Below are 21,895 nucleotides of genomic sequence, written 5' to 3'. Positions count from 1 at the left end.
GTCAGCTCCTTGGAGAGGCCTTCCCTCATCACCTTCCTGAAAAACCATTGTCTCTCTATCACACACCCCATTTCTCATTGTCAGAGCCCTATCACAATTTCAAACTCTCCTGTTTATGCTGATTTGCTTATGTGACTATTCACAGTCCACATAGGCTCATGGGGAAGGCAGAGATGGCCTTGTCACCACCTCACACCTCCCCCGCCAATGACGCACAGCACAGCTGAGGTGCCAGGAGTCATTCGCCAAGCCCCGCTCTGCCAATTGCTGCCTAAGTACTGCAGACACGGAGACAGGCTGTCCCTGACGGCCACAGCTGCTGTCCAGACACCAAGCCCAGCTGTGTGGTAGCAGGGCCACGGCGTCACCAGCCTTCCCTCCCAAAACTCTTACCAAATGCTAATGTTGACCAGGCATAGGGAGGTGCCTTGAGCCCTGAACTAAGGCTGCCACCAAGGGCCTACTTTGGAACCCTCCAGACAGGCCATGGAGTGGTGGGTAGAGTTTCCTCAGCACAACTCCCAGGTCTGTGACACCCAGTCTGCACATGACTGACACATGCTCCTTCCCTAATGCCTGGAACACACAGAAAGAGAGGGGCCCCAAAGGTCAATGGCAGACAAGCAGGTTAGGTGGGTCCTCTCTCTTGCAAGGATGCCAGGCACCATGACTCTTATTCCAGTGGTGCTGGGAACCCTGAGCACTGCTGCTTGGGGGCACAGTGGGTGCTGACCAGTGGCCTGGCCTCTTAGAGTGCCACCCACAGAAGGCTCCCCACTATCCAGGCGTTGACACCTGATGTTCTCACGTGATCTCGCTGACCTCACAGAGAATCCTACAGGCAATATTGTCATCATCTTCAGTTTACAGATGGGAAAACTGGGTAAGAGAGTTTTAGAGAAGTTTGGTAAAATGCCCAAGATGACCTGGCTTATGAGGACCTGAGTCTGGAGTTGAACTCTAGTCCCGAGACCCAGAACCAGGACCATTACCCAGAGTGGGCGCTGCGTCCCCCATTGTGCACGACAAGTTGGTGTTCTAGGTTTGCCCATGGCTCCAGGAGTGAGGGGAGTGGGGCTCTGTCTCAGAGCTCTGGTGGGGGCAGCCTGCAGAGTCTCCTGGAGAGCTTTCTTCTGCGGACCAGTGTGTCTGGGTCCTTTGGGGAATGTCTGCAGTCGCAGCAGGGAATGCCAGGACTGGACAGTGCTGCAGCTGGTTTATGTCTCTTCACTTTAAAAGTGGCATGTCAGGCCTCCCTGGTGGCGCAGGGGTTAAGACGCAACCTATGAAGCTATCCAGCCACTGCAGCACAAGTTCGATCCCTGGCCAGGGAGATACCCACATGGCGCAGCAGACCTCTCCTGACTCGCCTGCTGCTCCCTTCAGCAGTGTATTTCGGTCAGTCTGCCTGTTCTGTTCCCCACTCTGTTCTGGTGAATCCTCTCACCCCCACACCTCTGGCCCGCACCCCAGTTCTTGTATGCATAAATAAAAATAAACCTTTAAAAAAAAAAGTGGCATGTGAGGGGTGGGGATGGGGAGTGGATTGCAGAGAAGCCATGCTCTGTAAAAAGTAATAATAACAACAAATAATGGATGCTTACTGAGGACCTCCTGAGGCCAACTGTATGAGTAGGTACCACTATGGCTCCCCTTTACAAATGAGGAAACTGAGGCACAGAGATTAAAGTAAACTGAGCAAAGATAGAGAGCATATGAACAATTGAGTCGCGATTTCAACCCAGGTTGCTTGACTCAAAGCCGAACATGTCTACTCAGCCTGTTGCAAGCCAGGGGAGTTCAGATGGGGGAATAGGTCCCTTGATGTAAAAAATTTGATTTCTGTTATCTGATAATGAGCATATCATGATAAAAAGGCACGTTGAGTTTCTCTATTTCTTTTTTTTTAAGATTTATTTATTTATGCATACAAGAACTGGAGTACAGGCAAGAGGTGTGGAAGGGTGAGAGGACTCTCCAGAGACAGACTGGGGAACAGAACAGGCAGATTGACTGAAATACACTGCTGAGGGGGGCAGTGGGTGAGTCAGGAGAGGTCTGCTGTGCCATGTGTGTTGCTCCCTGGCTGGGGATAGAACTTGTGCTGCAGTGGCTGCAGAGAAGCTTTGTAGGTTGCATCTTAACCCCTTGCAACCCCTTGCAATACAGAGGCCCTCTGTATTTCTTTAAAGCTCCTTTTGTTCTCTATTTCTTTAAAGAGTGATTGTAGTCAGCCCATGCCAGTCTTAGAACCAAACTCATGTTTTAAAGTCTTCACAGCTTTGAAAGGAAAAACAGAATGTACGTGCTCAAGGAGGGACCCTGGAGCCTGCAGGGAGGGGGCCTGTGAGTGGCATTGGCAGCCAAAACTGCCCACGGTGAAGCCGGGCTACTGCTTCCCTCCACCAGGTCAAGGGCACAAAGCCAGCCCCATGTTCCACATGTAGGTGGTAGTGGGTCAGACATGCTCCCTGGGTGCTCTGAACACCCAGGCGAGCACCCAGCTGCAAGGGCAGGGTCTGTGCTCTGGCCCAGGCCATTGAGAAGACCGGTAAGTCCCCCGATGGTCTGGCAGAGTGACGGGGGTAGGATTCCCCACCATAATCACTGGTGGCATGGATGAGAGCCCAACTAGGATCTCTGCCCGATCAGCTGAGCAGGGACTGGGCTCTCTGTTGTTGTCTCTGGGGTGGAGGGAGCCACAGTGTCAGTTGTGCCTGGGCAAGTGTTTGACAGAATGATCTGATCCCACGCAGACATGAGGCAGCAAATCCTCAAGCCACCAGCATTGCGGTTGTCTTGGGTCCTTCTCAATAGTCCTTTCCCCTCCTCCCCCTAAAAAAAAAAATCACTTTGAAATAAATGTATCTTTCCGGTTGCAAGAGCCCCCTGGGTGAAGTTCGGTAAGCCCGCAGGACAGGGTGGTACAGCTCAGGCAGCCAGGACCAGTCCCCGGATTCTGCATATCCCTGGACGCTGCATGGCTCCTGCCTCAGTGCTTTTGATCTGCAGAAACGAGAAGGGAATATGGAATGTTTTACCCACAAGAGCTGTTGAGAGGACAAACTGACGTAACCACCACTCTAGGCCATCTGAAGTCCAGAAACAACTCGTAACTGGCATTTTAAAATAATTTCTTTAAGCCAGATTCCTTTCATTTGTATTTTACAAATGTCACGCAGATTTTCATGACCAATTCTAGCCTCATCTGGTTCTAAGAACACTTCACTCCCCACAGCTTCTGAAGCTGATTTCTACATATTCAAACTGGGGGGATGTTTTCTCTGCCTGGCTTAGGAGACTGTAATCCACTATTTAAAAATTGGGTTATTTTTTGTAGAGGTGACAATACTGTATATGATTTAGGGGTATAGGTTCACCCCTCTTCAAATGTGTATTACCATACCACACCCACCACCAAAGCACCCCTCCCCCAATTGCTCCCCATCCTCCCCCCTCTAGTAGCCTCAATTCTGCAGTCAGATTTCTAGGTCTTCTTCCTTTGTGACCCACTTTTTTAAATGAAAGAGGACCCTTTAGTAATGGGGTGATGTTATCAATGTAACTATTTATTTCTTAAATAACTAGGATGACCATTTCAGGGCATGCCGCTCGCGAACCCTTTCAGAGCCTGACCCAGGACCTTCTATGCAGGGGAAGTGCTTAATAATTTCTTGTCATTTCTCCTGGGCAGATGCTCCTACCTCCACATCAGCTAGCCTGGCTTTTCCATATGTGATTCTGTGACAAGCCAGCACCCCCCGACGTACTGACAGCCATTACTCTGAAAAGAAGTTATGTCCAAATAAGTTGGAAAACAGAGACAAAGTTAAAGATTTATTTATTTATGCATACAAGAGCTGGGGTACAGGCCAGAGATGCGGGAGGGTGAGAGGATTCACCAGAGACAGAGTGGGAAGCACAACAGGCAGACTGACTGAAATACACTGCTGAGGGGAGCAGCAGGTGAGTTAGGAGAGGTCTGCTGTCATGTGGGTAACTCCTTGGCCGGGGATCGAACTCGAGCTGCAGAGGCTGTGGATTGCTTCATAGTGCGGTGCTTAACCCCTTGCTGCACCAGGGAGGCCCAAGACAAAGTTAAGACTTTATTTTCCACAGGACTTACCAGAGCCTTCTCTGGAAACGTGCCTTATACTTGGTGCATCAAGAAAGGCCTGGGGTGTGCAGGCTCTCCCAAATGTATTTCACCAAAAAATACTTTTTTTTTTTTTTTTTGCAGAAATTTTAACATCTTAAGATTCCACATCACATATTTTGGAGACTGTTAAAGACTACTGTAGGAAAGAAAATAGGACACATCCACTCCTGGCCCTCTCTATAATAGAGAACATTTGGGTCCTTGGCATGACAGAAAGCGCCTTCCTTCCAAGAGGAAGCAACCACTTGCTAAGTGCTCCAGTAGCTGTCCTCACTCTGGGAAATGATTCCACTCAGTTTTCATCTGTGCTAGGCCCACAGTCTCAGCACAAACCCTTAGAACTGCCCATTTTCGACATTTTTCATGGCAGAAAACAATCAAGAACAGAGAAAGCAGGAGACCCCAAAATAATCTAAGGTTCAATTTGGTTAATGCGAGGGACAGTGGAGAAACAGCACAGGGTGAACACCATTGGTTTGCGGGTTCTCAGAACCACTGAGACAGGCCTCACGCTTCCTGGATGGCAGCTTTCAGGTCACTCAGTCTCAAGGGTACCCGAGAGAGAAATGTCACAAGAGCAGATGTCCTGCTTGAGGTGCCCTCTGGGGCCGCAATCTACCTTCTTCCTAGAGAGAATGTGGTCTCAACCAGGTCTGCAAAGGCAGCACCCAGGCTGGTCCTTTCCTGGGAGGTACGGTCACTGGGAGAGGAGCGCTAAGGAGAATGGGCTGACACAGCTAATGGAAAGGTGGGATCTTCACAGGGCTCTGGGCAGCGGGCCTGCTCGGCATGGCTCCTAACAGCCAGGGGGCTCGGGGGGTCCTTTTCTCACCAGCACTTTGGCTTTGTGCTCAGGGTGTGATGACACACAAGCTCATTTGGTCTTTCTCATGCATCAGCTTTTTGTCGACAAAGACACGATTGTGAATGCTGTGGGGGCCTCCCATGACATCCACCTCCTGAAGATCGACAATCGAGAAGACGAGTTGGTGACCAGGGTCAACTCTTGGTGCTCACAGTTAGTGGACAAGGTGAGTAAATGCCACGCGGCCTAGCAGGCTGCATCAGCTTCTCCAGCTACCAGCCAGAGAAAGTGGAAATCTTCCCTAGGAACCATGTACTATATGCATGAGAAATGATGAAAGAAGTAAAATTAAGGATTGTAGAATTCCATGCTGAAGATTGAGTCTTGTCCAGTCACTTTAAAACCCACTTTTAAAAATGGGCCTCCCTGGTGGTGCAAGGGGTTAATTACAGCACTGTGAAGCTATCCGCAGCCTCTGCAGCGAGTGCGAACCCTAGCCAGGGAGGTGACCCCACGTCTTCCCCACTGCTCCCCTCAGCAGTGGACTTCAGTCTATCTACCTGTTCTGTTCCCCACTCTGTCTCTGGTGAATCCTCTCACCCCCCACACCTCTGGCCTGTACCCCAGCTTTTGTAATCATAAATAAATCTTTAAAAATAAATAAATAAATAACAGTGCTTCATCTTTTTTCTAACCCCTACCTTAAGTGTGTGTAGAAGCGGAACACAGTGTAAATGAGGGACATGCCTATGCAGATTTCAAAGAATGATTGTCCTTTCCCTCAAACCAGACTCAGGAAAAGATATTAACCAATTATCTGATGTTCGACACTGGGCTTTGGTTTCACCCTCAGGTTCACAAGGATGAGATCATGAGGAACCGCAAGCGAGTGAAGGAGATCAATCAATACATCGACCATGCGCAGAATGAACTGGACAACCTGGAATGTGGCTATATTATTGATTAGGCTATTAGCTGGGGTTGCCTTGGAAAACACAGCACCTGTGTGCTTTGACCAGCAGAACACACATTTCACTGCCTCAGAAGAGAATTACTGGGAATTTCTCAACTCGTGAGTCCCTAATGCCATTCTTCCCCCACCTCCACCCTGGGAAAAAACCTCCAAATGTAAAGAAAAATAAAGGACTTATGTTAACATTTCTCCATTCTTTTTTTTAATAAAAGATTTATTTATACATATATGCAGGCCAGAGGTGCGGGGCTGAGAGGATTCACCAGAGACAGAGTGGGGAACAGAACAGGTGGATCTACTGAAATACACTGCAGAGGGGAGCAGCGGGCAAGGTCTGCTGCGTCATGTGGGTCAGCTCCCTGGCCAGGGATGGAACTCGTGCTGCAATGGCTGCGGATAGCTTCATAGTGCTGAGACCTAACCCCTTGCACCATTAGGGAGGCCCAATGTTTCTCCATTCTTTAAAAAAAAAAAGAAACAGAATTCATGTTCATGTACGAGGAGGAAAAGACCAAGACAGGCAGTTGACCATGCAGCTGTGAGCCTACTGACAGCAATTCCTTAGGGGCTGCCAGTGGGCACATTCAGCGTTGTGCTGACCCCGTTTCTTATGCTCTCAGGGCAGGCTGCTGGCTGTAAGTAGAGTAAACCATAATCTCCTCTCACCTCTCCTCCAGGTGCTGAGGAGTGATGCAGAAGAGGCCGCAGCTCCCAGCACAGAACCAGGGCCTTGGCGGAGCCCTCAGCCCAAGGCTGAGGCTGCTGCTCCCTGTGGCTCTGAGCTTGGCTGCAGGAAGCTGGACCCTCCAGAGGTTAAGACATAGGTTGGGCATCACACATCACCTCTGCAGCCTGAGCTGCAGCTCTGAAGTGGGAATGTGACAACACACCCTTTGAGCATGGTCGAGGGATTCAGGGAGAACACATGGAAAATATGGAAAAGCCCCCAGCAGGTGGCCAGTGCCCCACGTGAAGGAGATGGTGCCATTCATCACTCAGGTGGGCAAGGATAGGTGCTAGGAAAGCCTCTGCTGCCTGAGACTCTCAGACAACACCCACCTCTCTCTCACGGGGCCCTAGTGCTGGGAGATCAAGGCTGCCTCCTGCGGCCATGCAAGCAGCCAGCGGGAATACTCTTGGGACTCCCTGGGCTTTTAACCCAGAAACAATGCAGGTTTTCTAGTTGCAAAAGTAAATAATTCTTTCTAAAACAGTAGCAACACACAAACTACTGGTTTAAGCAAAAAGGACTCATTCTCAAAAGATCATTTAACTAAAAACCAGGAGTAAAAAAGCTTGTGTGTTGCTGACTGATTGTCCCCAGTGTGGGGTTCCTGGCCATGGGCAGCAGACAGTGCAGCATGCTGGGGGAGGTGAGCTGTCACCCAGACATTATAAGAAGAATGGAGAAAAAAGGAGGTACAAATGAAAATGGCTTGACACTATTTCCAGGTTGTGGAAATATTTAATATTTAATATTTAAATCAGGGCTGAGAAAGTCATGCAGACAACTTGCCCCCTCGCTCACTGTTGGCCAGGTGGGGTACCTGGGTTGGACTTGAGTTGATCTACAGACAGCTGTGCATTGTCTCAGGGCATCTAGGGTGCTGCTGAGTAGGCACCAAGTCAGGGAGCCCTGTGGGCCAGGGGAGCCTGTGGCTGTACAGTCAATGTCCTACTGGTTGGTTGTGCACCTCCTGGGCCTCACTCCTGCAGGAGCTTGTGCTTTACTGTGGTGCTCTCAGAGCAGAGGTGGATGAAGAGGGTGCCAGCAGCAGTCCGTGCCCGCAGCTCCTGCAGCTCATAGTCATGGGCCCACTCAATGTTGCCCCACTTTTGGATCTAAGGGGAAGACAAGACATGCCATTGAGTGAGTGACTAGTGCTCAACTCCCTGCTCACCAGGGTCACATCCTATTCCTGTAGCTGGCTGAGGGCAGCAGGCTGAGTGCTACACAGGTGGCAGAGCTAGCACCCGTACTCCGAAGGGCACAGATGGTCTGGGAGTGTCTCCCAAGCACCCACCCAGTGTGCTGTCCTCCTACAAGAGTGCCAGCCTGAGATAGTCTATATAATGTCCTTGTCTAGGAGCTGCCTCACCACGTGGGCTGCAAGTGCCCCCCATGTTGGTGGGATAAATGATCACCAAGGCTGTAGGGTGGCTTCACTTCTGACTCCTGAGGTGCAGAGGCCTCTCGGCTCTGCACACGGGGCAAAGGTCATAGAATCTTCCTCTAGGGTTAACAAGAGAGGGTCCAAACACAGTGTGGCTGTCCAGATGTCAGTGTGACTCCAACCCAACACTGCCAACTCCTAGCCTGCTGCCCCAGCCCATCCAGGAACTCAATCTGCCACACCACACAAGCTACCTGTTTCTGGGTGGTCTGGTCTCAACCCCCATGTGACATGTCATGGGAAGAGCACTGCAGACTTTCCGAGAACTCACATACATAGTCCAGGTCACTCCCTTTTTATGGAGCATCAATCCTGAAGTTCAGAGAATGATGGCCTGGCTCTGGGCCCACTGTCAAAAGCTACAACCAGACCAGAAACCAGGCTTCATGGCTCCCATCCTCCCACAACCCTGAAGCCCCCATGGGTCACCCCCTTCCCATTTAATTGTTTCTAACATCCAGAGAATATCCAGTCTCTTTGGTAATACAGAAACAGTTTTCCCCCCTGGCATTTCCCCAAGCAACTAAATGGACTTGGGAAATACTGACATTACAAAAGGGTTTTCATCATACTAGAAACCAATTTGTAATAGCAATTAACCTTCTGAGGTTGGAGAAAAAACAACAAAAAGACTGCAAAGACCACCATAATTTTCAGTTTAAAAATGCGAAGGATGGTACAGCAAAACCTCATTAGTTTTGAGTCCACTAAATCAAACCTTGTGTATAAACAGCAGCTCCCTGTGCACGCTCTGCCAGCCAGATGAACCGCTATGTGAATGTCAGGGTGTAAAGGCTTAGCCTTCTAAAGGATACCGCAGCTGCCAGTCACTTGAACAGGCCCATTCTGCATATGTCAGCCCAAAAGATCCTGATCGAACCAAAACTCTGCTCCTGCAGCAGGGGGTGAAGGCCTTAGTCCAGCGTTACCTGGATTTGGCTTGATACCTGGACTTCAGCATTTCCCAACAATGTGGCCCGTGCCACGAGAAGAGGAGGTGGGGCGATGAGGGGAGAGTAGAGCCAGTGCTGGGACACATAGTGGACTTTTTTATTACGATTACTTGGCAATACTTTCACTGGCCCTTAGTTTTTGTTTCTGTATGTATACAAAAATAATAAAGGCCAAGTTTGCATAAAACCATTTCAGATGGGTTAAAACCATTTCCTCCCCTCTGGCTGCATAGTACCTGGTACTCCTCCTCCAGGCGTGACAGCAGGACGGCCTGCTCCACTGTCAGGTGCAGGTCAATCAGGCCCAATGTCAGCACCATGGACTTGAGCTGGGCCACGACAAATTCAATCCCTGCAGAGACATAAGCCAAGTCAGGCCCCAGCATGCCTCACTGTGAAACAGGGCAGTGCCTAGCCCCCCTGCCTTCGAGTCCATTGAGTCCTAGAAGAGGAGCAACACGAAGGCACCAGGAGATGGGAAACGGCCGCAGGGACCTCTTACCTTTTGGCCTATTCTCTCCCTATATTCCCTATTCTTCTCAGAGATCATTCTGGCATTCCTTGGGGGTGATCCTTCCTCTGCCCTTACCAGGAGTGCACATATAACCTAAATCAGGCCAATCGACACATGCCATCCTTGGTCCAAGAGAATGACTGGTCCATGCATGGCTGGGCATGTGATCACAGCCAGGCCAATGAGATTTGATCTGAAGACTCCAGAAGAGAAAACCAACTTTCTACTGGAAGGGTGTAAGCCTGTTGTCCTTTCAGAGCAAAAGGGTGAGCATCAAAATCACCACCTAGAGTGCTCCTCTGTTTCTCTGGATTTTGGACATCCATGCCTGACACTCACCCTCCCAGCCTGCAGGAAGTGCCATGCATACCTTGTAGGGCCCATGTGTTGTAAGACGCCAGGTGGCTGATGAGCACCTCTCGAGTCCTGGCTGGGATGCTGGGCCCCATTATGCTGGTGGAGGAGCCTATCTCCACACCATATCTGAAAGGAAAATGCTTTGGTGTATTCCTGTCATGCTGTGTAGCCCAGGAAGCAAAGCTCCAAACTGCTGAGCATGTGTGTGCCCTGTCAGGGAATGTGGCCAAGGGGCCAGTCTTGGGATTCTGAAGCAATTGCCACTGTAATCAGTGGCCTCCTGACCTAGTAATTTTCTGTCACCCAACAGCAAAGTCAGAGGACCAAGAAACTGCCCTAAATGAAGGCATGGGTGTCAAATCACACACACCTGGGGCTCTCTGGCAGCCCCCACTGTCAGGGCTGTCTGAAATTCTAATTCATTTGCCTGGAATCTCCATCAAAATCTGCTTTTCAAATCTTTTGTAGGAAATATGTTCACATTTGAAGTCATGAAAGATTTCTTTTAGGGGCCTCCCCTGGTGGTGCAGGCGGTTCAGCGCCATGCTGTGAAGCTGTCCGCAGCCTCTGCAGTGCTGGTTTGATCCTGGCTGGCTGGCTAGGGTCCCACGTAGCGCAGCAGACCTCTCCTATCTCGCCCGCTGCTCCCCTCAGCAGTGTATTTCAGTCAGTCTGCCTGTTCTGTTCCCTGCTCTGTCTCTGGTGAATCCTCTCAACCTCCCACACATCTGGCCTGTACCCCAGTTCTTGTATAAATAAATAAATAAATCTTAAAAAAAATTTCTTTTAAAACTGTTTTCCTTACAATATTTTCCTATGTCCTGTATCATTCAATCATATAAAAATACACTTATCTCACCTTCACTATATACAGGCATTGTTTTTGCCCTGGAACATGAATTGGCTTCAAGAATGATACATTTTCAAGAACAATGTTAACTATGTAAAAACATAATAGCAATTTTTGTTTGTTTTTCCATGTATCTTTGCTCTTTCCCATTGGTTTAGAAATAATCTTGCTGAAATTTCTAAGTTCAAATGGAACAGAGGAAACCGCTAAGTTTTTCTGTAAACTATTAAAGATAAGAAATCTCAACTGCCACAAAAAGCTAACAATTTTGTTCCTAGCAAAGACCTCCAGGCACCTAAATTATTGTTACATTTCAATTAGACTCCAAAATGACATTGTATCTCTATAGTGCTCACATAGTATTACAGTTACATTTGATCTGTTAGCACACTGGTTATGCCTTTTACTTTAAAACCCAAGGATGCCTGGCACACTCTGTGCACAGATGAGACAGATTGACATACACGACTTTTGTGAAAAATGCTACACCAAAACTACTCCATATGAGGTGATAATACTGCAGTCAGGGTAACACTATGAAAGGCAATCCTTCCAAACTCTTCTTATAATGAAATATAATTGAATTTATTTTTGCATATCAATAGTCTGTTCACTTTTGCACAAGAATCTCCCTGCTAAGGAAAAGTATTAGGCATCATCAATTCCTAGAAATTGTACATCCATAGGATGAATATTACCTGTAATTTTAGAGGAAGCTGTCCAGACCTTTCTCCATGCATGTACATATACACATTGTTTTGTGATTTAATTAAATAATGTAGCAACTGTGACAATGATAAAGAAGGTAACTGCCAAAATGTAAGCATTTACTGTGCACAGGCAGGATGCTAAGCACCACTTCATAACCTGCTATGTAGGGGTTATGAGCCCCACTCACAGACGAGGATGCTGAAGCTCAGAGAGGTGGAGTCACTAGCCCAAGGTCACATACAGCCAATCGTGGCAGAAATAGGGCTTTGTGCCTACTCTCAACACCATGTGTACTGACAGCAGGTACTCAGTGCATGGTCCTGAAATGCCACTGAGGGGCACTTTTTCCAAGGTGGCCCTATCCCTCAACACCTGGGAGAGACTGAATCCCAAGGGGACTCTGAACTCAGGAAGCTCACTAGCAAGCTAGGGCTCTGGTTGTCCAATATGGCCCCCTTATCCCAAGAGCCTCCCCAACAGACTGTGCACCTTACCTTTTCTCAGCCCATTCTATGACTGGATCCCACTCGTTCTTTTGAAGTTCCACTAATGTCTCTGGCTCTTCCACCCTGTAGCTAATTCATTGCAAAAATCACCTTCATTAATAAAAAAGTACAATTCCTTCATTCAGTGACAGACAATGGAAAAACACAAAAAGCAACAGCAAAAAAATCCTCCTCCCCAACCCAGCCCCACAAGTCTTTCCCTAAAGTAGTGGTTCTCAAACTGTGGCCTTGGGGCCACCCAAGAACACTGCGTGGGAACTTGTTAAAAATACAAATTCCCACCCCTAGCTATGAAAATCAGAATCTCTGGGGTTGGGAGCAGCAATTTGTTAAGTCCCACGGGATTCTAATGGAGGCTTGAATTTGAGAATCATTATACTAAAAGTCCCCAATTATTTGACAGGTCAAGGCTTGCAGCACTATATAAGTGCCATTCTAAACAATACTATACCCAAGGATCCCCGCCCACCTGACCCCAGATGCTGAACAAAGAGGCATGCTGTGTCAGAAGCTCAGCCACTGCATCCCTACCTCTCCTCACTCCTAAGACACCATGTCCCTGCCACAGACCATGCTACCTGATAGAACCTCATGCATGGATGCCCGATGCCATGTGACGACAGGCTACACCATTTGTTTTGACCAAAAGACACAAAGATGGAGTCAGCTGAGGGAACCCGGGGGGCACTTAGAAAGCCACATTCTGGTATGAAGAGAGGTCATGAGTTACACACTCAGCAGCAGAGGAAGTCAGCTCCTGAATATCAATATCTGACTACCTCATTGTCCAAGCTGACAAATAATGACAGGGATGCCTACATGAGACTGTGGTGGTGAGCAGAGGCCCATTAGGGGCTGGCAATGACCCTCTTGGTCCCGGAGCCTACAAGGGCTGCACACACCACCATTCCACCCCAGACCAAGGGATAGCTACTGGACTGCAATGATGCAGCCTGGGAGTCCTCCCTTCTGGAGATCTCAGAGCAGCTAAATGCTGATGTCAAGTAGACTGCCTTTCCTGCCCTTCAAGATAAAGGAAAGGGTCTGCCTGATAACTGTCTGGACAAATGAGGCAAAAGAGCCCAAGGGACTTGCTCAGCCCAAGGGGAATGACCATCTAAATGTCAATTACCAGATGGTGTCAGTGTCCAGAAACTTCACAGCCGCCCGGATCAGCTGGTCCTTGTTTCGCTGGGTTGGGTTGTCTAGAGATGTGTTACACAATGTGGTCTGAATCAAAAAACAGAACCCCGTCACCACCTGCTGGACTCAGGCAAAAGCACTGATTTCCTGAGAACACTGCAGCAAAGCCACAGCTTTAGGAAGAAGCAGACAGTACCACCCAGGACTGGCAATTCCACCTCAGCAGCAGCACATCTACTGAGCGTTTACTACAGTCAGGTTTTGTGCCAGACACTGTAAGAGTGCTGGGGATCTAAGGGTAACCCTAGGATTAATGCAGTTCCCCAAGGTCTCATGTTCTTCACTACCTGCTTCTGCTGTATTTACCCTTTGAGTAGGTACTATTATTATACCCATTTCGGAGATGTGGAAACTGAGACCCAGAGAGGTCAAATTCAGGAATTAAGAACATAAGCATTATTGGAAAGCAGATATTACTGAAGATTACAAGCTGGCTCCCACGACACCTTAGAAGGCAGGGGAACAAATCAGCCAAAGCAAGAGAGGGATTATTTTTCCAGATTTGCCTTATCAATAGCAGGTTGGTTAGGTGACTCATCTGTAGCCCTGATCACCCTCATCAGAGTCAAAGGAGCAGACTGGTACTGCAGCAGGAGTTGAGGAAGTGTGCCTGGGTCTGTATATCAAGGCTGAGAACAGTGGTGGCCAGCATGACAGCACTAACTACAATATAGATAGTGTTGCTCTGTGCCAACGACCATACCAAGGACTTTCTATGCATCATCATATCCCATGTTGACCACTACTCCATGAGGTGGTTGTTGTTATTATGCATCTCTCACAGTTGGGGAATATGGGGCTGGGAAGGGTAGTAATTTGCCCAAGGTTAACTTTTAGAAGCTGGATTCAAAGAGTGTAGCTAACCCCTTTTGCAGACTATAGTTCCTCAGTGAGTGTGGCTGGGGGGCTGGCTTCACAGCCAGTCATCCTCACCCCAACTACCTGCCCCTATGGGTCCTTGCACTCAATCAGCTAAACCTCTGTGCTGATGAGCGAGACAGACATGGCCCTGTCCTTCTGCATTTACAAGGTAGTGAAGGAGAGAGAGACAATAAGTGTACGATAGTAAAACCATTACAATCTATATAAATGCTGAGACAAAAGGCAGCTGCCTGATAGAAAATAAGAGAGCTAAGCCATCAGGGAAGGTGACAACTGTCCTGAGGCCAGAGGACAAACCAGCCATCAGCAAGGTGTTCTCAGCAGGGCAACTAAGGGAGGCCAGGCAATGAGGGGGAACACTGGCCACATTCATTCAAGGAGACGGAAACCCACCCCTGAGGACCCTTCTGGAATTTGGAAGGGAGTCTCTGTTTTTGACAGGTGTTCTAGGAAGTCAGTGGCGGGCATTAGGATGTAGGCATGTGAACTTGTTACCAGATGCATGGTGTAGAACTTGATCGTGTCCTGCTGGGAGTCCCATTCAGTGGCCACTGCGATGGCCAGGGCCTCGCTGGGGACGGTAAAGAGCTTGGCTTGGGGAGTTTTCAGCTTCCTGTGGTCCAGGTTTATCTCAAAGCCACCTTGAAAGATCAAATGAAAACCTCTCAGGGATTGTTAAGTGGAATCGAGTGACCATTCCTATATTTAGCTACCTGAATGGGTACAAAGACAACTCTGAGTCCCTTCACGGAGGGATTTCAGAAACATATCCAACAAAAGCGCAAAGGGTTACCTCACCACTGAACTGGCTGGAAATGAAAAATGTTTCTACCCATTCAGAGAAAAAAAAAAGAAAAAGTAAAAGAGGGAGTCAAAATTTCAGACACTCACCTTCACCTTGTGTGATGCTGACATTCTGATAAAACCTCTTCCTTTCTGTGAGAAAGATTTTTCAAAAAGGCAGTTTAAAATAATGTCAAGACAGCTCAGGAAAAGACAAGACCAGCTTGTATCATTACTGCTAACGCTGATTGATTGGCTTGATTTTCATATCACCATTCAAGGTCTGCCCTAATCTACACAGCATAATCAGCGGCTTCTGATTAAAGCTGGGGGGAGGAGGCCACTCACTCTCCAAGGACAACGAAGGAACAGGACATGCTGGTCATGCCCCCACCAGCCTCAAGCCCAGGGGTAGTCTAATGCAACGTCAAAAAAGCTGCAGATTGTCTGAGCCAGCACCTTCCGCTGTAACTTCTGCACACCCTCCCCGAGTGATGCCCCACCATCACACTGCCACACGCCAGCACAATGCGTGCAAATCTAGAGACATCTGAATGTGCTAAAGCCAGAGATCCACTTGGGCCAGCCTCTGACTCCTCTAAGAAGGCATGAGTGGAAAGCCAGTGTGAGCATGCACGTGTGTGGTGCACAGGCAGTAAGTAGAGATCCCAGGAGCATTTCCCATCCCCTCTATCCAATTAATTAGCCTAATTAACTAGCTTGCTTGTGCATTCAACAGGAACTCCAAACATTTCCTTTAAGAAGGAGGAAAATCTGTGTCCTATGTTTTCTTTTGAAAATAACTTGAATAAAATCTTAAATGAAAATGTAGACATAGTCTCTCTTACTTTTTTTCTCTGAAGGGATTTAAAACCAAGGGAGCCCCATAAGGGATTATGAAAATTCCTTCAACTAATAAAAAACAAATAGGTCAGATTTTGGAAGCTATAAACCATAACCCAGTCTGCATCATCTATGATAAACACAGAACCTTCATTCATTCACTCATCCTTTCATAGATCATTAGGTACTAAAAGTCTTCAGCATCCCTGACTGAAGTTACTCAATGAATGATGCAGCATGTAGATGAACAGGAAATTCATTAGCTTTTAGTGCTTTTAAAACTCTTTTAATACTAAAAAAAACAAGTTTAAGTTAAAGTTTTACTAATTCAGACTGAAAATTAAGAGAACTTGGTATGTGTACACTGGGGTAGGAGGGGATGGAGAGAAGGTATTAGGCCAAACATTCTATCTTTTTTTTTTTTCCCCAAAGATTTATTTATTTATTTATTCAAGCACTGGGCACAGTCAGAAGTGCGGGAGGGTGAGAGAAATCACCAGAGCCAGAGTGGGGAGCAGAGCAGGCAGACTGACAAAGAGGAGCAGCGGGCGGCAGGAGAGGTCTGCGCGCCTTGTGCGCCCATGTGGGACCCTTACCCGGTGGCAGGGGATCGAACCGGCGCTGCAGAGGCTGCGGGCAGCTTCGCCATCCAGCGCTCAACCGCTGCGCCACCGGGGAGGCCCCAAACATTCTATCTTAATGTCTCCCACATGATGTTTGTTCCACAAATCTCACTTGCTATCATTAATGCACACGAGATCCCCAAACTGCACTTCTACAGCTGCACTTAATTAAGATCCAAACTTTTTTCCCACAAAAAAATATTTGTGGGTCTACTCTGTGCCAGGTACTATTCTATGTACTTGGTATAAAACAATGAATAAAACAGACAAAAATCCCTGTCTTCACAGAGTTCAATTTTTTTTAAAGTGACCAACTGTGGCCACCATGATGTTATTATATAATGGCACAATTTACCACCCATCTGAAGTCATAGTATTGGTTCTTTCACACATTTGACACCAAAACAAGAGGTTCATATCATCCTTGGACTTCTAAATATTCCTATTCCACATGTCGTCCCAATCATTTATTTGCTGTGAGACAGGTTTAGAAGCCTCAGACACCATCCAGCATGTTCTCTAATGCTGTGATTGTGCAGCATGTGTAATATCAGGTCAGGCAGGAAGTGGGAAGAACTCTAAAGCTCTGACTCACCACCATGGAAGGTTCTGACCCAGCAGCAGTAAGTGCCAGCAGAGAACATCCTAGCATGCTTCCACACACAGCCTCAGGAAAATGTACCCAAGAATCCTGGAGGAATGGACTTGGGGAAGAAACTGACAGCAGAGGACTGGACCTTCCAGAGGTGGTAGAATTGTGGGACTTCCCACAAAGGGGGTTTTTCCTCCCTCCGCTTTGCTGATCAGGTCTTGACTCCTCTGTTCAGTCAGGCCTACTTTTGTATCTGATTAAGAAGAAAAAACTGGAAGAGAGTGGGATGGATGGAGAGGCAACGAAATGACAACCAAAAATCTCTCACAACAGGACAGAACCTGCAGATAAAGAGTTGACAGCCAGCAAAAGGAGCAGAAAAGCAGGGTCAAGCACGGGCAGTATAGATCCTCTCCTGAAAGGGGTAGATGTGTGGAGATGCAAACTTCAGTCTGGGAAGTTTTGGGACAAACTTTGGTGAGTACAGATCCCATTTCAGGAGTGGTAGCTGGGACACAAAACTCACTCCCGCTGTTAAGGCACTTAGTGTTCCCTGTGGAAGACAGACACTAAACCAGTCAAATAATAAAGAGAATGTGATGGTCAAGTACAAGAAACACTGGAAACACATGCCAGGGAAGCCCAGTCTCATCATGAGCTAAAGGAACAACTTCAAGCAGTTTGTTTCCACCTGAGACTTCAAGAGACAGGAGTTAGTTCACCTGTATTGGGGGATTCATTTTTGGAAAGTATGTAGCAGTTTCCAGCAGAAGAACTTGCTTACAAAAAGCTCATGGGCCTTAAGAAACTAGAGTTTTGGAAAAACAGAAAGATAGCCAGAAGAACAAGACCACAGGCATGTAGCAGAGAATGGCCAGAGATATCCAGAGACATCTGTGGAGGCCAGATGAGGTGAAGGGGGTCAAGTAGGTCACCAAGAAAGGGGTTCACATAGGCAAACAAGAACAGGATCTGGAGGTTTATTTGGTGGGATCCATGTTTCTCAACAATGTCAAAAGGTGAAGATTCTTTACCTGGGTCAAATTACAAGACCACTGAGAGTCCATGGAAGTCCCCATGTTCTTAGTGAATATAGGGTTAGCTGACAGCAAAAAAACACCACCTTTAAAGACAAAAGACACAGTCTAGCCTTGCAGGATAGGGGTCTATTTTGACTATGAGTCACTTCCTTTACAGAACATATTTCCGTGGCAAAAACATACTCAGTGCCTTTTAAGGGACAATTTTGTGGACTATGTAGATACAGAAATGAGTATGTGAGAGCTTGCTTTGACAGCATATATACTAAAATCAGAAGGATACAGATGAAATTAGCATGGCTCCTGTGCAAGGATGGTATACTAATTTGTGAAGCATTCTGTTAAAAAAGAAAGAAAGAAATGCCCAGGTTAAAAAAAAAAAAAAAGTGTTGAATTTTAAAAGCCAGTCATAAGAAAACAGGCTATCTAAGCAAAGAAGAACTTAAAAAAACCTGCACATGTGAAGAGTGCTGAATTGGAAATTAATGTCCATTGGGTCTCTTTTCCCTGAGATGGTGCTTCAATCCATATAAAGAAACCAGCTGTTTTCTGTATTATTTCCCCCTACACTACTGCTTCTGTTCCAGATGTAAAGAATCCTGCATGTTCTTTCTACCAGTTTCAATTTCCGGGCTGGTCGCAGCTTTGAAAGACTCAAAGCCTCTGAACTACAATTCCCACAGTGCATTAAACAGAGGAAGCAGCTTCTCAGAGTAGTCCCAGCACCTTTATCTTTTTAAACAGTGCCATCTGGTGGACCTTAAACCTTAAAGCCGAAATTCTAGCCGAGGGCATTCCTCCTATTCCTATGGCAACTCAGACCAACAGTTTTCAGGTACCCAAGTTCTTCGGGTCACGTATATAAAGAACTCTTATAACAATAATAAAAAGATGAATAACCAAATTTAAAAAAGGTCAAATGTCTATTAGACATTTCTCCAAAGAAAATGGACAAATCCCCAATAAGCACACCAAAAAGCCTCGACCTCACTCATCATCAGGGAAATGCAAATCAAAACCAGGAGACAATACTTCTTACCCATTTAGGAGGCATTACTCAAAAAGACAATAGTAACAAGTGCTAGTAAGAATATAGAGGAATTGGAACCTTCACACACTGCTAGTGGAAAAGTAAAACTGCAGCCACCTTGGAAAGCAATTTGGCAGTGTTTCAAAAAGTTAAAAAGTTACCATTTGACCCATTAATCCTACCCTTAGATATATGAAAAATGAAAGCATAGGCCCACATAAAAATTAGTACACAAATGTTTATAGCAGCATTATTCAGAATACCCAAAAGATGCCAATAACCCAAATAGTCATCAATGGATGGATAAATAGGATGTGGTATATCTATACAACAGAATATTATTCAGCAATAAAAAAATGAAGTACTGACATATACTGCAACATGGATAAACTTTGGAAACATGCCAAGTAAAGAAAGTCAGTAAAAAAAAAAATTACATTCTATTTATATGAAAGGTCCAAACAGGAAAATCTACAGAGAAAGTAAAGCAGTGGTTGTAGAAGGCTAGAGGGTCAAGGGTAAGGAAGGGAGTATGACAGCTAAAGGTTACCAGGTTTCTTTTTGGGGTAATAAACATGTTCTATAATTGATTTTGGTGATGGTACACAATGTTGAATATAATAAAAACCACTGAATTGTACATGTTAAATAGTGAGTTGTAAGTGAATTTTATCTCAGTAAAAAAATCCTTCAGGCTAAAATTTTCTGCTATAGCAACTAAAGTAAATGGGCTAAATGACTACACTGTTTCCCAGGTTTGTCCAGCAGTGAGCAGGGACTAGCAAATGTTTTTCTGTAGTGAGACAGTAAATTATTTCAGGTCATATAACCTCTGTTACAACTAGGTAATTCTATCACTATAATAACAGCAGCCCTAGACAATATGTAAATGAGTGTGGCTGAGTGCCAATTAAAATTTATTTACTAAAACAGGTCACAGGATAAATGCCTTATCTATAGAATCTCCCTCAATCCAGCACAATCACTCAATGAGGGAGATAGAGCAGATGTGGCAGACTCTTGAGAGGCAAAATGACTTATCCAGTCGACAATTTGCAAACAAGAGACAAGACCTGCAGCCTGGACTTCACAAGGCATTTGCAGACATTCTGTACACTTCCTCTCCAAGCAGGTGAGAAGTGGACCACAGGTCTCCTTGTTGTGGTATCTCCAACCCCAGATTACTCCTTCCTGACCTCTTCTCCTTCTGGTAACCTTCAATGGCCGACTATTCCTAAAGATCCAAGTTCAATCAGCCTGCCAATCAAAGTCTTCACTGTAAGACTTCAGTCTTTTAGCATTTAGGGTTTAGTCTTTCAGCATTCCAAAGACTCAACAGAATCACACAGCCAGCAGTCATAAAGTGGGTTCATGTGCCTCCCTCCCACTGCACCTCATTCCTTCATTCATTATTTTTTTTTTATATTTGACTTCTATCATGTGCCAGATACTTCCAAGAGACTCTATTCCTATTCATCTATCAAGACTCAGTTTAAATATCCTTTCATCAAGATCCTTCTAGACCCCAAACACCCCCAAGATGGAAGTTAATGTTTGTGTTTTCAGTTTTTTTGTACTTCTTTTATCACTCTTACCACAGGATAGTATAAACAACCATTTATAGGATTTTATAACCTTGTGCACTTGACAGTGAACATCAGCCAGGTGAAGACCATGTGTGTGTCATAAAGACAACGGAGCCCCCTGCCCTTAGCACAGAAAAGTTAAATGAGTGGAATGAGAGTGTTATAGTTCTTTACTCATTTAAGTGAGCGACTCCCATTTTAACCCGAAAACCTCTCCCAGAAGCCATTTGGCTTCATCTTCTAGGCTCCATCAGAGTCGGTTGTGGAGGAAGGAGACAGAGGGTGTCAACTTCTTACCAGAGATGACAGGGGTTACGGTAAGGCAGTAGGAGGCTGAGTCAGGAAATCTGGGGGTGAAGCGGTCAGGATGGAAAACACAAAACCCAGGTTTTAGGCCCCTTCTATGTCTGGTTCTGGGAACACCGAAAGCAGTCGAACAGACGGATCTTTGCCCTCCACAAACTTCTCACAGAGTCTGCTCTGTGACCTTGACGTAGTCCTGACCCAGAACCCGACATTCCTTATCCGAAAATAAGCATGACATCTGCTTTCCTTCTTAAAGGGATGAAAGCCTACAAAGTTTGAGAAAAGCCACACGTGTCAAATGTCAACTACTATCTCGCGCAGTGCCCTCGGGTGGTCCCTAATTTGTCTGGGTTTCTTACCGGGTCTGCAACTGACCTGACTGACGTGCATAACTTCGGAAGCCTGAGTCTTGCCTCGGCTATAGCGCGCTGCATGACTGAATCCCTCAGCCCACCTTAGCCCGGCTCGGTCCCTAGTCGAAAGGTAACATGCCTGGCCTCCCTCACCTGTCGGGGGAGCGTAGGCCCGGGTCGGGGGTTGGGGGTTTGGCCCCAGCCCCACCGAGGCGGTGGGGCCACCCGGGGGCCGGTTCAGGAGGCGGCGCCCCCGGTCCCGCAGCCGGAGACAGTTTCTCCACATAGTAGCCGATGGCTTAGGAGGACGAGCGGCTTCAAATCTAACAGGAAAACACACAGCGAAGGGATCACCAAGCCGCACGGTCGGGCTGTACGGAACCCTCTCACCGCCTCCCCGGGGCCCTCAGCCTCCCCTGAGCGCCGCCATCTTCCACATGACACCAACGGCGCGCCGTCGCTCCCGCGCACCTCCGGCGCACACCCCCCGTCAATCAGCATCACAAACGCACCTCGCCCCGCCCACTCAACGGCGCGCCTCAGGAAGACTACAAATCCCAGAAGGCTCCTCGCGCACCCCGCCACGTGTTTTCTCTGCCCGCCAATGGGTGGAAGCGCCGCGTGAGCCTGCTCCCACCCCGCCCGCACTCCC

At 47.1% G+C, this 21,895-nt stretch overlaps 2 protein-coding genes across 3 annotated transcripts in view; one reads left to right on the top strand and one right to left on the bottom strand.

Annotated features, from left to right (window-relative positions):
• DRC3 (dynein regulatory complex subunit 3) overlaps window positions 1-5,931 on the top strand; it is a gene marked incomplete at both ends in the record, with an annotated part of 29,817 nt that extends 23,886 nt beyond the window's left edge. The window contains 2 exons of the mRNA XM_084237221.1: window positions 5,059-5,190; window positions 5,818-5,931. Of these exons, the coding sequence (XP_084093347.1) occupies window positions 5,059-5,190; window positions 5,818-5,931 (246 nt within the window). The remainder of the gene's footprint in view (window positions 1-5,058; window positions 5,191-5,817) is intronic.
• A 1,710-nt stretch (window positions 5,932-7,641) lies between these two features.
• Window positions 7,642-21,529, bottom strand: ATPAF2 (ATP synthase mitochondrial F1 complex assembly factor 2; the record flags this gene model as incomplete). Of its 2 annotated transcripts, XM_084236170.1 has the most annotated exons (8): window positions 7,642-7,779; window positions 9,301-9,416; window positions 9,949-10,061; window positions 11,991-12,071; window positions 13,135-13,232; window positions 14,583-14,728; window positions 14,979-15,023; window positions 21,397-21,529. In XM_084236170.1, 8 exons carry the CDS (start codon window positions 21,527-21,529, stop codon window positions 7,642-7,644), a joined length of 870 nt encoding a protein of 289 aa, XP_084092296.1. The 2 variants fall into 2 exon arrangements, with proteins under 2 accessions (XP_084092296.1, XP_084092297.1); XM_084236171.1 differs by lacking the exons at window positions 14,583-14,728; window positions 21,397-21,529 and having other exon boundaries at window positions 14,979-15,002.
• Window positions 21,530-21,895: the final 366 nt, after the last annotated feature.

The sequence above is a fragment of the Talpa europaea genome (genome assembly GCF_964194135.1).
Source record: "Talpa europaea genome assembly, chromosome: 7".
Taxonomy (NCBI): domain Eukaryota; kingdom Metazoa; phylum Chordata; class Mammalia; order Eulipotyphla; family Talpidae; genus Talpa; species Talpa europaea.
This window is presented reverse-complemented; position numbering and strand designations above follow the sequence as displayed.